This window comes from Platalea leucorodia (assembly GCF_965183815.1).
Source record: "Platalea leucorodia genome assembly, chromosome: 3".
Classification (NCBI taxonomy): domain Eukaryota; kingdom Metazoa; phylum Chordata; class Aves; order Pelecaniformes; family Threskiornithidae; genus Platalea; species Platalea leucorodia.
This window is the reverse complement of record NC_138825.1, coordinates 110688858-110703526: the sequence shown is the minus strand read 5'-3', so window position 1 is coordinate 110703526 and position 14669 is coordinate 110688858. Positions and strand designations below refer to the sequence as shown.

Here is a 14669-nt window from a genome sequence, read left to right as displayed (position 1 = left end):
GATTACTGATTAGCCAGGTTTCATGCAAATACAAAGGTGGTTATGTTCAAGCAGATTAACTGCAAAGCTGGGGTGGTGCGATGATATGATTGTAAACATTGCGTTATCGTAGTGAGAGCATGGTAGTAGTCATAGTATGCCTTAATACATCCTATATGGCAGAATATTGGTGTGTACCTAAAGATGTTGATTTTGTTACCGTTAGGATGTGGTCTCCTGAGGAGGAATGAAAAGATGCAACTTCCTCATGATCTAGACCACTAGGGATAAATTTTGTTGCTGATTATTTACAGAATTCTTTTACCAAGGAAGGAACGTAGGAGTATTTCCTACTTTACAGATGAGAAAACTGAGTTATAGTTGCTGAATGACCAAATGATTTCACCTCTCTAACAGATGTTCGATAAAACCCGTTTTCTCTAATCCCCACTGTGTGATTTGGTAGCAACTAAAAGCTGCAGCTATTGCAGTAGACTCCTGTTTTAGGACAGGAGAAAACAATTCTCATAATCCCCAGAGAAAGGTTACAAAACTTCATCAGTTCCCTAGCAGCGGTGTGCTGCTGAACTGGGGTTTCTTCATCTCCAATGTGTAGTAAGTAGGGAACAGCTGTGATTTATGAGGCCTCTGTTCCCATGGGCAGATACGCTGACAGGGAAATATTGAATATATATATTAATTCCTCTCATATTAGATAAGCATCAATATAAGAGCACCTTTTCCATATGTATTTTCTATGAATTAAATGTTAACAGTAGCTTCCTGAAAGCTTTCAAGAGTATATGACAGCGGCAGAGATCAATGTTCTTGCGTGCTATGCAAAGATGATAAATGGGCCTTCAAGGCACTTGAGAAGACACTTTAAAAAAAAAAAAAAAAAATACAGGGAAAGCCACTGAACTGACCTCAAAGAAGCTGCTGGCTGGAGGGAAATCTTAGTGAGACAGGGAAATTAAAAATTAATGGAGGTTTACTTGTATGTTTGAGACAGCAAGTGTATTGCTCACCAGTTTATTTAGGCCTTAAGTGGCTTCTCTTGTATGTTTATATATAACTTGAACCCATTTTAAATATGTCAATTCTTTCTTCCTTCCCCCTCCAAAAGTATAGGTCATATTTCAGCGGTTAGATTCTTCTATTTCAGGTTTGAGGTTTTTTTTGGTTTTTTTTTTTTTTCCCCCTCCTGTTTCATACTACATAAATGATGTGAAATCTTTCATTTGACTAATTACCTTTATTTAGTGGTTAGTCTGGCTTTATGCAGGTTCATTTGGACACACTTGGTGATTGCTTCCTCTTTCTGACTTAAGGGTAAAATACCCCTATGGAATATAATGGGGAAGGAGACTCCTGCTGCGGTCAGTTTGCTTTGTATATGGTGTGAGAGGCTGAAAGCTGTGTACGGGCTACTTCCCTACACCAGTCATGTTGTGTGAGCTACATCTATGTATAGGAGCCTTTGTGTTAAATTTCTGTTTTAAGTTTGTGTTAAATTCAAAGATTTATTACCTGAGAACTGTAATCTTGTGGCCTTAAAGGTTAAAGGACCTTTCAAAATGCTTCTCCCACATTTTTTTATTCTGTACAGTTATCAGTGTAGAAATCTTTGCTGTAGCTCCAAGGAGAAGATGTCAAAATGTAACGATGGGGAAGAGAGAGCGCCTGTATGAAGTTAGGGGTGATGCTTTGTCCTTCAGTTTCTTGCCTTGAGTGGGTATGAATGGGGGTGACTTTCCACTGAAGGATCAGAACAGAGGAAGGTATTTTTCCAGGTCATATTGGAAGAGGGGAGATGGAAAGTTGCTAACCCCTCTGTATTCTCAGCTTTGTTGAAGACTAGAATTGCAGTTTTAAAGTCGTAAGTGTGTATAGGTCATGGTTCCTGGAGTCATGAAGACAACAGAGTTATCTTCTCTTTAGATAACAAGTACTTCCATGAGTCATAGAATTAAATGAGGTTTGACTTCCCCCTTGCCCCCCAATCTTTTTTTGTCTTAAGCCTGGCTGATTTTGCTATCTAGAAAAAAATTGGCTCCAGTTAAAACTTTCCTTATGCTTCAATCAAATATAAGGGCTCCCCTCCCCTCTGTGGATTTACTGGCATCAAGGGGTGGAGTTGAAGGCAACCTTTCTGTGAGTGGAGGATCTTCTATAGACTCACCTGTTTTTGTAAAGCACATTGGGATTTCATATCTATCTTACCTCTACTCTTTCGTGAAACTTGGTTAGAAATTGGCTGTTGAGTTTAGGCACTGCTAGGGAGGAAGGTAATTCAGGTGGGATTCCATAAACTTAATTTCCTTTAGGAAGCTATGCTCATAAAAATAATTTTTTTTTTAGTGCTTATGATGGCAAAGAACACTTGCAAATGTGAATAGCAGGGAATGGATACGTGCGCTAATGTCCGAACCAGTAGAGAGGCTGCAGAAGGAGCTGAAGCAGTCATTTTGGCAAGCAGTACTGGCTGGGGTAAACCAGGGCTGTCTGAAGGAAGGATTTCTGCTTCTTCTGTGCCCCTGAATTAGTGTATTTTATAATAATTTAAAGTGTTGAAGGTCATATTTTTTACTTTTCTCTTTTATGGGAGTACAAATTTGGAAGCCCATTTTTCAGTGGTAGGCCACCAGCATTTCAGAAAGTGCCATGTATGGCAAGAAGGCACATTCAGTCTTGCTGCTGAACTTAGACTTGGCCTGCCCCCTTCTGCTAGCAGGAGTTAGGGCTTCTCATTAGTGCTCATGAAGAAGGCTTTAGCACCCTTTACTGTTGTGCCTGCTTCACTGGACCTTGTTTCCAATCTTCACTTGCAGCCTGAAGGTGCTCTTGAGGTCTGCCTTAAGTTTTGAATTGCTTAAATCTCTCTTGGTCTGTGTTCATACTATACATCAAAAGTGCAATGACTAGTGTAATGTCCCAGGGTTACTGCAATGCTGAAAGGGGTTTGGGGCTTGTCCAGTTCCCAGCACTGGGAATAAAGCGTTTTAAAACCTGCAGACTTTGAAACGTTAACCAGTGTAGGGGAATTGTATTTGTCAACACTTATTACTAGCCTTCCTAATACTTTCTTGAAATCCATGTGATTTCAGGTTTAGGCACTGTTGGATATAACTGAAGATACAAGAGTTTGTAATTTTGCCAACAGTAAGAATCGTTTAATCCAACTCCAGCAAAAATGTTATGTGACATAATACCTCTGAAATTACTTGAGAACTTAAGAAATTACATTGCAGCATGAGGCTTGCTCTACTGAGTAAAGAAACTGCTAATTAATCTGTGGGGGTTTAGCTTTTCTTTATTTTTTTCTTTCTCCTGTCCTCTTCCCTAGGAATGTTTCGGAAAAATGAAGATTTGACTCCATCACAGAGGTGTCTGGCTGTAAGGTAGGCTTTTGTACATCTCTGAGAGTCTAGTTTTAGGGGTGGGCAGAAGCTGGTGTTTTATGTGCTTCATTAACGCTCTGTGGAATTGCTACAGTTCACACTCAAGATAGAGAGTTTACAAACTCTTGTAAAACAGATCCATGTTTTTTATATTTGTGGCTTAATTCATACATCTATTCTCCTGGAAAATATCACTAGAAGTAGGTTTGAACTTATTTAAGAAAAACATTCTAAGTTCTATGCAGTCTATGCAAATTAATGCTGTATCAGACAGGAGACTAGTTAACATTTAGTGCACATATGAAGCAGCTGGTGAAGGAATATGCTTGTTTAATTCTGTTTTTAAGTACTTAACTTACCTTTTCTGCTTTCTTTATTCAGGAGACTTGAAATAGTATGTTGTCCTGGGCAAAACAGTCTTGACTTGAGGCATTTTCCTTAATTGAAATTATTGCCAGTTAACACAAACCTTTGTTACTGATTCAGTTATTGAGGAAAAAAAGAAAACAAACAGTTGAAAAAACACTTAGGGAAACACCCTTCCTTCTCCTTCCCCAGGCTTAGCTTCAGTCAAACACCTCTCCTGGGCAAGGAGGGAGTCACCAGAGTTCAGGGGATCTGTCTGAAAATGCTCAGTACGGATTGGAAAGAAATACTATGTGTAGAATGTTTAAGCTGTGATTACAAAAGACACGCAAACTGCTTTTCTACGTGTGGTTTTTACTGCAGTTAGAGTAAGCAATAACATGGAGTACAACTTTTCCTACTGTGGAATTCTGTAGAACTACACATTCCATCTCACGAGTTGCTTGTCTTTGAATTACAGACGCATGCCAAGTCTACTGGAGTATTTAAGTTACAACTGTAATTTCATGGGTATCCTGGCAGGCCCGTTATGCTCTTACAAAGACTATATTACTTTCATTGAAGGCAGATCATACCAACTGCAACAGTCTGAAGCAAATGGGAAGGAAGATACAAAATATGAACAAACGGATCCTTCTCCAAATGTAAGATGTATGACTCTTGCAGTGCCGATGCTTACGTAATCATTGCATGAAAAGCTTGGTTTGCACTGTTCATTTACAGGCATAACTTCTGAGCTGCATCTGGAGTTCATGCATCAACAGTATAGTTCCCTGTTCAAAAAGTTAAATACTTATTTTTTTTAAGGCAGGTTTTCTCCATGGTTCCCAGTCTGGATCTTGTGGATAAAAGCAGATTAAATTGGAGCTTCCTTACAAGCTTATATGGTAAAAAGACATCTTTAAATTAAAACAGTTCATGCATAATTCCTTCAAAGTGTATACTGTGCATAAAAAAAAGTCCTGGTAAGGACGAAGTGCACATTTTGTCATTTGAAAGCTAATGAGACTTAAGAGTTCCAGCAAAGTTTCATGAAAGTTCTCAAATTCTACTGTTTTTTAATGTCTTCTTGCAGCAAGTAGGAAACATTCATATGTAACAAGTTGAAAAATTCTCATAGAAATAGTTTTCATTTTTCTTGCTTTCATTCATGTAGAGAGGTATTAAAGGTGGATTTTGATCTGACGGTGTAGTAAGAGATGTACTAGCCATAACACTATGGCTAGTAATCCATATAACATTATTTCTTTTTTTCCCTCTTTGTTCCATTATTGGAAAAGAGACCAAATACATAGAGAAGAAAGTCCTGTTGATCATACCTTACAAGAGATATTGTATGGCCTGAATTAAAATCAAAAGCTCCCAAAGCTTTGTTACTTTTTAAATTTAATCCAATTAGCTTAACGCTCAGGGTGATGAATATTATCTTTTCAATTCTTTCATATTCTCTTAAACAGGAGTGTATCAGACTTTTAAATTTGTGTGTGCCTAAGATACTTGTTACCACACATAAAAAGCAAAATTGTCATGGAGTCAACTGGGACACTTCAGATAAATGGCTTTCGCTAATTCCATTGCCAATTACTTGTTTTCTGCTTATCTTGTGGACCACCAGCTATTGCTGGAGCAGATGAAGGCATTCCCACACGTAGCTGCTTGTCATGTCCTGCCATCTGGAGGTTACCATCCCCACAGCTGGGCTAACAGGGAGTGCTTCCCAGTCGGCTGTGCCATCTCCAGCTACTTCCATCGTTTGAATGCAGATGAGGACTCTGCACACTCCATTCTACCCGTCTTGTGTGGTTGTAGTAACTTGCACCACAGGAATGTAAGCTACTGGTTGGAGGATGATAACATTTTAAAACTCTCCACATGTTGACAAAGTACTTAAGCTCGTAGAAGTGTGCTGTGGAGCAAGTACTTGGGAAGGGAAGAAGCCACAAGAGACTTCCTTGCACGGATTAGCACCTCATAGTCTGTAGTCTGCACTGATGTCTTGTATTGACAAAGTGGCAGACACTGCTTTTGTTTTTAAACATCATCTTGGCTCAGCACAGGCATCACATCTGATGTCCTAAAATCCTGTTTCTGCAGAAAAGTAGTGTAGTAAAATTATTGCAAATAGATGGAACTAACCAAATCTGCTAGTATCAGTACTTCTGGATGTGCATCTACTGATGGCCTGGCAGGACTTCCTAGCTTTTTACCACATAATCTTGCTAGCAATCTGAACAAAGTCAATAGAAATAAATGTAAACCTATGATGGATTCTTCTTTCAGGTAAGCAGTTTTCCTTAAAATGAATTGCTCGTAAGATGCTTGAAACTTTTGGCGGTTTATGCTGCATTAGCTTTGACATAAAAATAAAGAGAAGCTGTCTATGTTGTTGATACTTCATCTCCCAACTGGTGTTAGAGAAATCTGGCTGCATTTTATAACACCAGCGAGTATTGTGTGCTTTTGGAGAAATATGGATGATACAATTTTACTGCATTTGCTGCATCAATTAAAATATCCATTGTCTTGTTGTAGAAGAATGTTTAAATACCATTAACTTCATATTAATACTGTTCCTTGATTCTTATGTTATTATTTCAAGAAGAATAAATTGTTAGATAACTCAGAAAATGAAATGTAATGGGGATCAGCAAATGTTAATGTAGTAAATGGAAAAAAAAAATCCTTCAGCTAGTTACAATAAGTTTCATTTCTTGTTAAATATAATTACATACCCAAAGTAGTTCATGCCAGCCTCCTCCTCTATACTGTGTGTTGACTGCATGATGTTAACTTGGCTTAGTATTTTTGCTGTGTTCATTGCATGTTAAATGAATCAAGTCAACATATTAAAACTTATTTCTTATATCCCTCCTATTGTGCCTTTTTGCAAGCTATCAATTGTTGGTGCTCAAAGTGGTGTCAACTCTCAGAAATTAATATCTGTCTTTGTAAGTTTCTTTTTATTATGGCTACCCTTAAAATACAAGATTCCTGTCAGCAGATATCTGCTTTCTTGCTTATTATGCAGACTCTTCCTAGAGATTATAAAGTTCTTACTTAATTACCTGTAATTTTTACCTGAGGTGCTAACCTCCTCAAAATAATACACTTTAACACAGTTCAATATTATACTGAGCTCCTTATTGATCGTTTATCAACTGAGAGGAATAACAGATTCCTTCAAATAAAAGGTTAAAAGATCCTTTTCTACTTTTTGGTATATATTTATATATATTATACATGTTTATACGATAATATATTTCTAAAACTCCTGAGCTCAGTGAGTGTTTTACCTTTATTGCTTCAATTAGAAAGCTGTTCCTGAACTCCTTTCTCTGACTAGGAATCTAGCTTTCAACCTAATTGTATTCCCATCTAATGAATGCACATTTGGTTTTGTCCTGGCACTGTCTTTCAGCTTAAGTACCTTTTTACCTTCCCAGTGTTGGCCATATTTGATATTTTTATAGAGGTATTCTCGGGTTTTGTTCATCAAAGCTAAATGAGCTAAGCCTTTCTACCTTTTTGTTGTAAAATAAATTTTATGTCCTACTTCATGTGAGATCAGTTATCTTGCAGCTTAAGTTCTTTTAATTCCTTAACAGAACAGTTATTTTGGGTAAGTGCAGTTTTGAGTTATTCCACAATAACCAGGTGTTATTTTTCAACTTGATATGTTGAAAACTTTGAAGAGTGAATGAAATTACACTTCAAACTTTTAAATTAGTTACTTCATCCTTGTAAAAACTGATCAACCCTCCTGTGAATTAATAGTGATAATCTAGTGATTACCCACTTATGCCTTGGCAGAGAAGCTTGTATCAATAACCTAGTTAATTAAGCAATAGGAAGTGAATTAACATTTTACCAAATGCATTTCTATAGGTAATTGAACTATAGATTATTTTGGTGTCAGGTAAGGACTTCTGTTTCTGTGTAAATGTATTTGAATCTGGAGTGCTATAAACAAGGCTCAGGCTGTAGTTTAATAATCTATTTAGGCCAACCCAAGTGTAAACTCTTCCTGAATATGGTAGCTCCTGGCTGTGTGTTCTGGGTCCTTTGCTTATTGTCGCAGTGCTAACATGCATTGCGCTGCGTCGTGGTCCGAATCAGATAATTTGATCCAGTCTAAAATGAATTTATCATTTAAAAAAAAAAAAGAAGGCAAAACCCTCAAAGGCTAGCTTTGCACTTGATTTGCTTTTCTAATCTGACTCACTAGCAGGAAAAGAGCAAAAACTTGCAGCCAAGGTGAGGAGACAGGGCAGGACTGCTTCTTTGTGTTGCAGCCTGTGTTTGGATTGTCCTTCAGAAAATCTGCTTAAATCAATCTTGAAACTGCAGCTCCCAGTCTTTGTAGAGGCAGGAGATTATCTCCATCTTTGTTTGCTAAGGACGCTAATATACCTGATACTGATCCCTGGAGGTGGTATCAGCATGCTTGATTGGGGGTCTGGGATTTATAATTTTTGAGTGAAGTAGTATAATTTAAAAAGAAAAAAAAAAAAAAAGTCATGCTGTTTCTGGATGTAGTTATGCTTGTCCCTACACCTAAATGTTGCTGCTAAAAAAATTGTAGAAAAACATAATTTAGATACTTTAATAAATAAACTAAAACACCTTCCTCCTACAATATTTTTTCTACAACTACAAATTGAAAACTGCGGAGTTTATTTTTTAAAAGTACAATTTATGGCAGAGCCCTAAATAATGAGTAATAATGAATTCATATTTTTTTCTTAAGATAGATTTTGTTGAAACTCTGATGCTTTTCCTTAAAAGAAGGGCTTTCACCTCCATGATTTGGTTAAAAACCCTCCCAGAGGTACTAAGCATATTTTGGGTTGAATAGGCAGAGTAATGATTTCTATTCACCAATAGAAAAACTGGTAAATAGTGGCAATGGCAAAAAGCAGGCCTTCAGACAGAGATAACATTACTTATACGTTGCCAAAACATATTTTGAGACTTTGTAGAGATCTTCAGATTGAAAACACCTATTTTACATGTTTCTGCTTATATTTTAAGTTGCTTGTTAATGTTACAAGCCTATAAATACTTTCTCATGCTTAAATTGAACATGACTTTAAATTATGGCTTAGACTTTAAAGTTAAGTCCTTGCAACTGTCTTCAGAACTTTGGGGAGATGCCTTTTCTTACTTACAAATACCTAACTTTTGCATGTGTCAGATATTGCATACCAAAATTAAAGATTCATTAGTGTTAAAAATAACTGATTTTCTGAACATTCATTTCTATTTAAATTCCTGAAGGAGTTAAACCAACTGAACTTTCCCTCTGCTCTGGCAAAGAGAGAGATGGATTAATAGTTGCTAGAAAAACAAAGGAACGCTTTTAGAAAGTTAATGCCCTTTACGTTGAACTCTTGTAATAGAGTAAAATGTTAAAATGAAGTTTATTAGAAAGCAAGTAGAAACAAATAATTAAACACCAGCTTTAGCTGTTAACAGGTAGTTGCCTCCTGAATTATCCAGCTGATTTGTTTAGTTAGCTGGGTTTTCTGACCCTCTCTGAAATATTTTCTGAGATAAGCCACATGAAATATATGCAATATCTGAAGTTACTCTCACCATTTTACAGCCTTTCCAAGACTAGCTTTTTATCAGGTTGTACCACCTCTTACATCTGTGTGACTGGGTGAATCTTTGATACTGTGTGTCTTGCAGAAATCTGTGTTTTCAGTTGGGCACTTAATGCTCCGTTCTGTATCATGGAACAGAATTACTCTGTATTTTGGAAGTAGATATGTGAAGCTGCACTCTAATTGAAGCAGGACGTTATCTTTAAAAGTTTCGGCAGGTATACTGGAAGCAGGATGGACAGAAAAAGGATTTTGGTTATCTTTTTGTTCTGATGCTTCAAAGAAAACTAGCTAGATTGATTGATTTCTTGCCAAGTTTAGTGTTTGTAGAATTGTAATGTTTAAATACAAATATCGAGATTACTTCCAATCAAAACTTGAAAATTACATTTAAATGAACTAGCTCTCAAACTTGTCTTTTGTAGGTGCTTGGTTAGTGTGTTACTTCAGGAACTTGAACAGAACGTGGTATCTGCCCTTGGGATGTGGATCAGAGTAGCTACTTAAAGCAGTCAATGCTGTGCATTATTGCTCTGTGTGTTTTATAATAGAACCTTAGAAATGTTCTCCTAAAAATACGTACTCTTTACTGTGGTGGCTATAGCAAAACTGAATTTTGAGAAAATCTGAGTCCGGGTCCTTCCTGAACAACATATTTTTACATGTCTGTGAGCATATTATTTGACCCCTTATCGCTTGACCACTCTAGTTGGGAAACAGGTCTACATAGAACTGAGCTATTTGGGCTGTAAATTAATAAATTATTTCAGTATTTTAGTTGGTTAGGAATTTAGATACTGTAATAATCTAACAGAGATGATTGATACATTGAGTTGGGCAACGATTGAACACCTGCATTATGCCAAAGATTACCGAAAATGAACTGAAGCTTTGCCATTGTTTTTTGGAATCTCTGCAATAATTGTACCCATCTTGTCCTAGATTATATGCTTTGTGTTGTGATGTCGTAACAACTTACTTGCTTCAGGAAATTGACAATAAAGTAAGAAAAAACTGGAGTTGCAAAAGATGTTCCCGTTACTGAAAGGGTTTTTAGAGGCTCCCTGTAGTCAGATTGGATTTGCTGTGTTTGCCAGAAGTGGTGCTCACAACTTAATCAAGATAACAATATTCCTTGAGCCTCTATAAAATGTTATCAACTATTTTAAAGTCAATAGTATATATATTACTGAAAAATTGACATAAATATACATCTGTTTAGGGAAGGAAGATTACAACTTGCCTTTGTTTCCAGAAGATCATCAAAACATGACGCTTACAAAGTCTCCCATCTTAAACTTTTCAGATAGCCGTGGCACAGAAACTCTTAATCTGTGGACTGTCCTTACTCTTCCACATGACTATTACAAAAACTTTGCCTGTGGAATACAACATTGATGATAACTTCAGAGCTACAGCATCATGGCCTGTAAGGTTTTTTTACCTATACGTGTCCCTTATGGCTGCCAGACCCAAGTATTATTTTGCATGGACTTTAGGTAAGTACACTTTCTTTTATTTTAATATATGTATGTATTGAGTTTCATTTGAGATGTTGCACACTAAGCATGTATTAAAAACTGACAGTGCCCTCTTGAGGCCTTAGGAAAACATTATTACATTTAAGTATTAGGAGGTATTGTCAAAGTATATTGAATGGTGTCTCTCATTTTGAGAAACAAAACTTACCAACTTACCAAAGCACAGTCTTGTGACAGTGTTGCAAATGAGATCGTGGTCTCCTGAACAAATCTGAGTGAAACATAAGGTTGTTTGGAGAGTGATAGTGTTTTAATGAGCAATTACTTTTTGGTGGTTTAAAAATTGTTTAAAAAAAATTTTTTTTTTTTTTTTTGATACCTTGACTTTGGCATACCTGAAAAGTTATTCTAAGCATCTTTCTGTGGTTAGTTATCAGTTATTTGCTTGACGTTATTCAAGCATGAAGGAAAAATGAATATATTGAAATTCAGATATATCGTAGTGCTGTTAATAACAGATTTTCAGTAATATCTTCAGAATTTGATGGGTGACCCTTCAGTTTTAGTCTTTGTTTACTAAAAGTTCTAACTGACTGATGGGATAGCACCCATAGTCGCTGATTTAAGGCACTGAATAGATGATATAGTTTAAAGAACGTTTTGCTTTTCCCTTCGCATTATTTGAAAAAAACAACACCTACAACAGCAAAATGTGTTATTTATGTAAGCTGACATCTTGGAAGTGGCTCACAAAACAGATTTCATCAGCTTCCTCCTCCTCTCCCGTTTTACATATTTTTTTTCGTAATTCTTTTGAGAGACAATCTGTGGGAAACAATGCAATAAAGAAAGCCTCAGTGTAGCAGAGCAGCATGACTCATTTACAGCTGCTGGTTTCATTCCTGGTCAATGAATGAAGTGCTTTCAGCTTGTCTGGATATAGTAATTCTGGGGCTTGTTGTGGAATGAAATAATTTTGAATATTGTGCTGTTATGCACCAGTATCATCATCTGTAAAGAGTAGGAGTCGTCTGAAAAAATGAGTAATCTTCATTTGGTTGTTTTTTTTTTTTTTTTTTCCCTGTAATACTTCAGATGGATTTCTCCTTATGTGCTTGCTAGCGGTGTAGAGCTAGCATTCCTTTGGTAAAATACTGAAGAAAGTAAACTATATCAACTCTGTACTTTTAGTTTGCTAAATGACTTTTTTTTACCTTCTTCCTTCCACTTTACCTCATCTAAACTTCTGATGGTATGAGTAGAATGTGAGGGGGCTTTAACAGTTTTACTGGATGTTATGCTTTCGAGTTGTACATTGCTACATTGTACATTGCTATTCTTTACACTTAAGGAAAAAAAATTGTTAATAAAATGAATTACTTAAAATGAATACTTACTAAAATGCTAGTTAATAAAATGAGTACTTACCTTAGCTAGTAAGAGATTATGGAGTCCATGTCTTCAGCTGTTTCTAATTGAGCATAAAATCATTGCCTAATGTTTGAAGTTGACATCAGTGATATCAGATGTATAGCAGCCAATTTTGTTACTTTCAAAGATGGGTTTTTTTTTTAAATGGTTATTGATGACGAAATAAAAATATTATAAATTACCCTATATTAAATTTCACAAAGTCCTCTTCCAGACTGGTAGATAACTGGAGAAACTGAACTTCAGGAAAAGAAGTGTTTGAGTCAATTCTTTCTTTTATTTTCCAAATAATACTGGATTAATACCTTGAAAAAATTGTTAACAAGAAAGGAAAATGCAAAAGATAGAAATTTCTCTTACATGTCACTATTGTATAAAGTAAATTCTTTTTAACATGGTAATACAAACTGAGCAATTTCTCTTGCCGTGCTAGCTGTAATAAGGTGGCCAAGAAGGCCAATGGCATCCTGGCTTGTATCAGGAATAGTGTGGCCAGCAGGACCAGGGAGGTGATAGTGCCCCTGTACTCAGCACTGGTGAGGCTGCACCTCGAGTACTGCGTTCAGCGTTGGGCCCCTCACTACAAGAAGGACATCGAGGTGCTGGAGCGTGTCCAGAGAAGGGCAACGAAGCTGGTGAAGGGTCTGGAGCACAAAGCTTATGAGGAGCAGCTGAGGGAACTGGGGTTGTTTAGCCTGGAGGAGAGGAGGCTGAGGGGAGACCTTATTGCTCTCTACAACTACTTGAAGGAGGTTGTAGCGAGGTGGGGGTTGGTCTCTTCTCCCTAGTAACAAGTGATAGGATGAGAGGAAACGGCCTCAAGCTGCGCCAGGGGAAGTTTAGGTTGGATATTAGGGAAAACTTCTTCACTGAAAGGGTAGTCAGGCACTGGAACAGGCTGCTGAGGGAAGTGGTTGAGCCCCCATCCCTGGAGGCATTTAAAAGATGGGTAGACGTGGTGCTTGAGGACATGGTTTAGTGGTGGACTTGGCAGTGTTAGGTTAACGGTTGGACTCGATGATCTTAAGGGTCTTTTCCAACCTTTATGATTCTGTGAATTTAAAAGGTGACAATCTAATTACAGTGCTTTAGATGAATTCTGAGCTAACAGAGAGGACTCATGTCCTGTAACGGGAGGACTAGATCTGTATTGCTTCTGCAGAGCCTTTTGCCTGCCTTGCTTCCAGTTCCTCAGGCCTCCTCTGCACTGGGAGAGGAGCTGGTGTTCTTCTCCCCACGGTCACTTATTTATCCATGTGAGTAGATACATGGTTGGGTGCCTTATGGATGTGGGTCCGTGACTGGGTGCATGCAACCAAGCACCTGGCTCAACAGAGGCAATATTTGGAAAAAAACTTGTTTCATTGTAAGTGGCCATCGTGATTTGAGGAGTACAGCTGAGGAAATGTCAGTGTCTGAGCTAACAGAGCTGAGGCAAAGGTGAGGACCAAAAGTGACGGGTGGTATTCAGACTGAGATGCCTTGCATTTTCCTACATAGGCCAGATGATGGTAGCAGCTTTTTCTCCTAGGGAAAAATATTGTTTGCTTTGAACTATTTGACCTTTGACATGCATTGTAAACACTTTGCACTCAGAAGTGGTGTTAACAGTGGCCTTGTGCTATTAGGGGAAATCTGACCAACTTGGCATCGCTTAGTAAATTCCTGTTTTCTTCCATTAGGTTTGCACTGCTCTGTGGTGTGCTATAAATGTGCACCTGCTTGAAGCGAATCGTACAATTCTATCTTTATGCTTTAAACATCACTGTCGCTGCATAATGAAGACCAAAGGCATGCATCTGAGTGTTGAGCTGCTGTCTCAAATCATTACAACCAGCCACTGTTTCCTAGTCTCAATGCATCTCACTGAGTTTGTTTTTCTGTCAGATTGCTCAAGCGAGACTAAGTAGGTGGTATGAGAGAAGGGGGGACATCTGTACTGTGAAGTCGATAGTGCTACCTTTCATTTTTTTGCTTTTGTACCAGTTTTTTAATTGAAAGCCAGTGTGTTGCTTGGATTATGTTCTGTTTGTTCAAATGTCTATTGCAATGATCCTCAGTATTTAAAAAAAATAAATATGTAGCCTTTAAAATGTGATAAATACTTTGAAAAAACTCACGTTGCGTGATGCACAATTTTAATACAGGCAGTTTATAATTCACTTGTTTCTTTTTGTTTCATTGCAGCAGATGCAATTAATAATGCAGCAGGGTTTGGTTTTAGAGGCTATGATAAAAATGGAGTTACACGTTGGGATCTAATATCAAATCTGAGAATCCAGCAAATAGAGGTTTGTTCATGGCTCTTTCAAATAAAATATATGCCCGTGTAGGTGTTTGCTTGTAATTTCAGTAACTTTTCCTACGCATTTTGTTCCTCAAGATAGTGAATATGTTCTAAGTTA

The 14669-nt window shown here is 37.3% G+C and overlaps 1 protein-coding gene across 1 annotated transcript in view; it reads left to right on the top strand.

Moving 5' to 3' along the window:
• The window catches only part of MBOAT2 (membrane bound glycerophospholipid O-acyltransferase 2), an 87288-nt gene that overhangs the window by 54791 nt on the left and 17828 nt on the right, over positions 1-14669 (top strand). Inside the window, exons 5-8 of the mRNA XM_082306978.1 lie at positions 3326-3380; positions 4207-4390; positions 10659-10851; positions 14452-14555. Coding sequence (XP_082163104.1) covers positions 3326-3380; positions 4207-4390; positions 10659-10851; positions 14452-14555 — 536 coding nt within the window. The remainder of the gene's footprint in view (positions 1-3325; positions 3381-4206; positions 4391-10658; positions 10852-14451; positions 14556-14669) is intronic.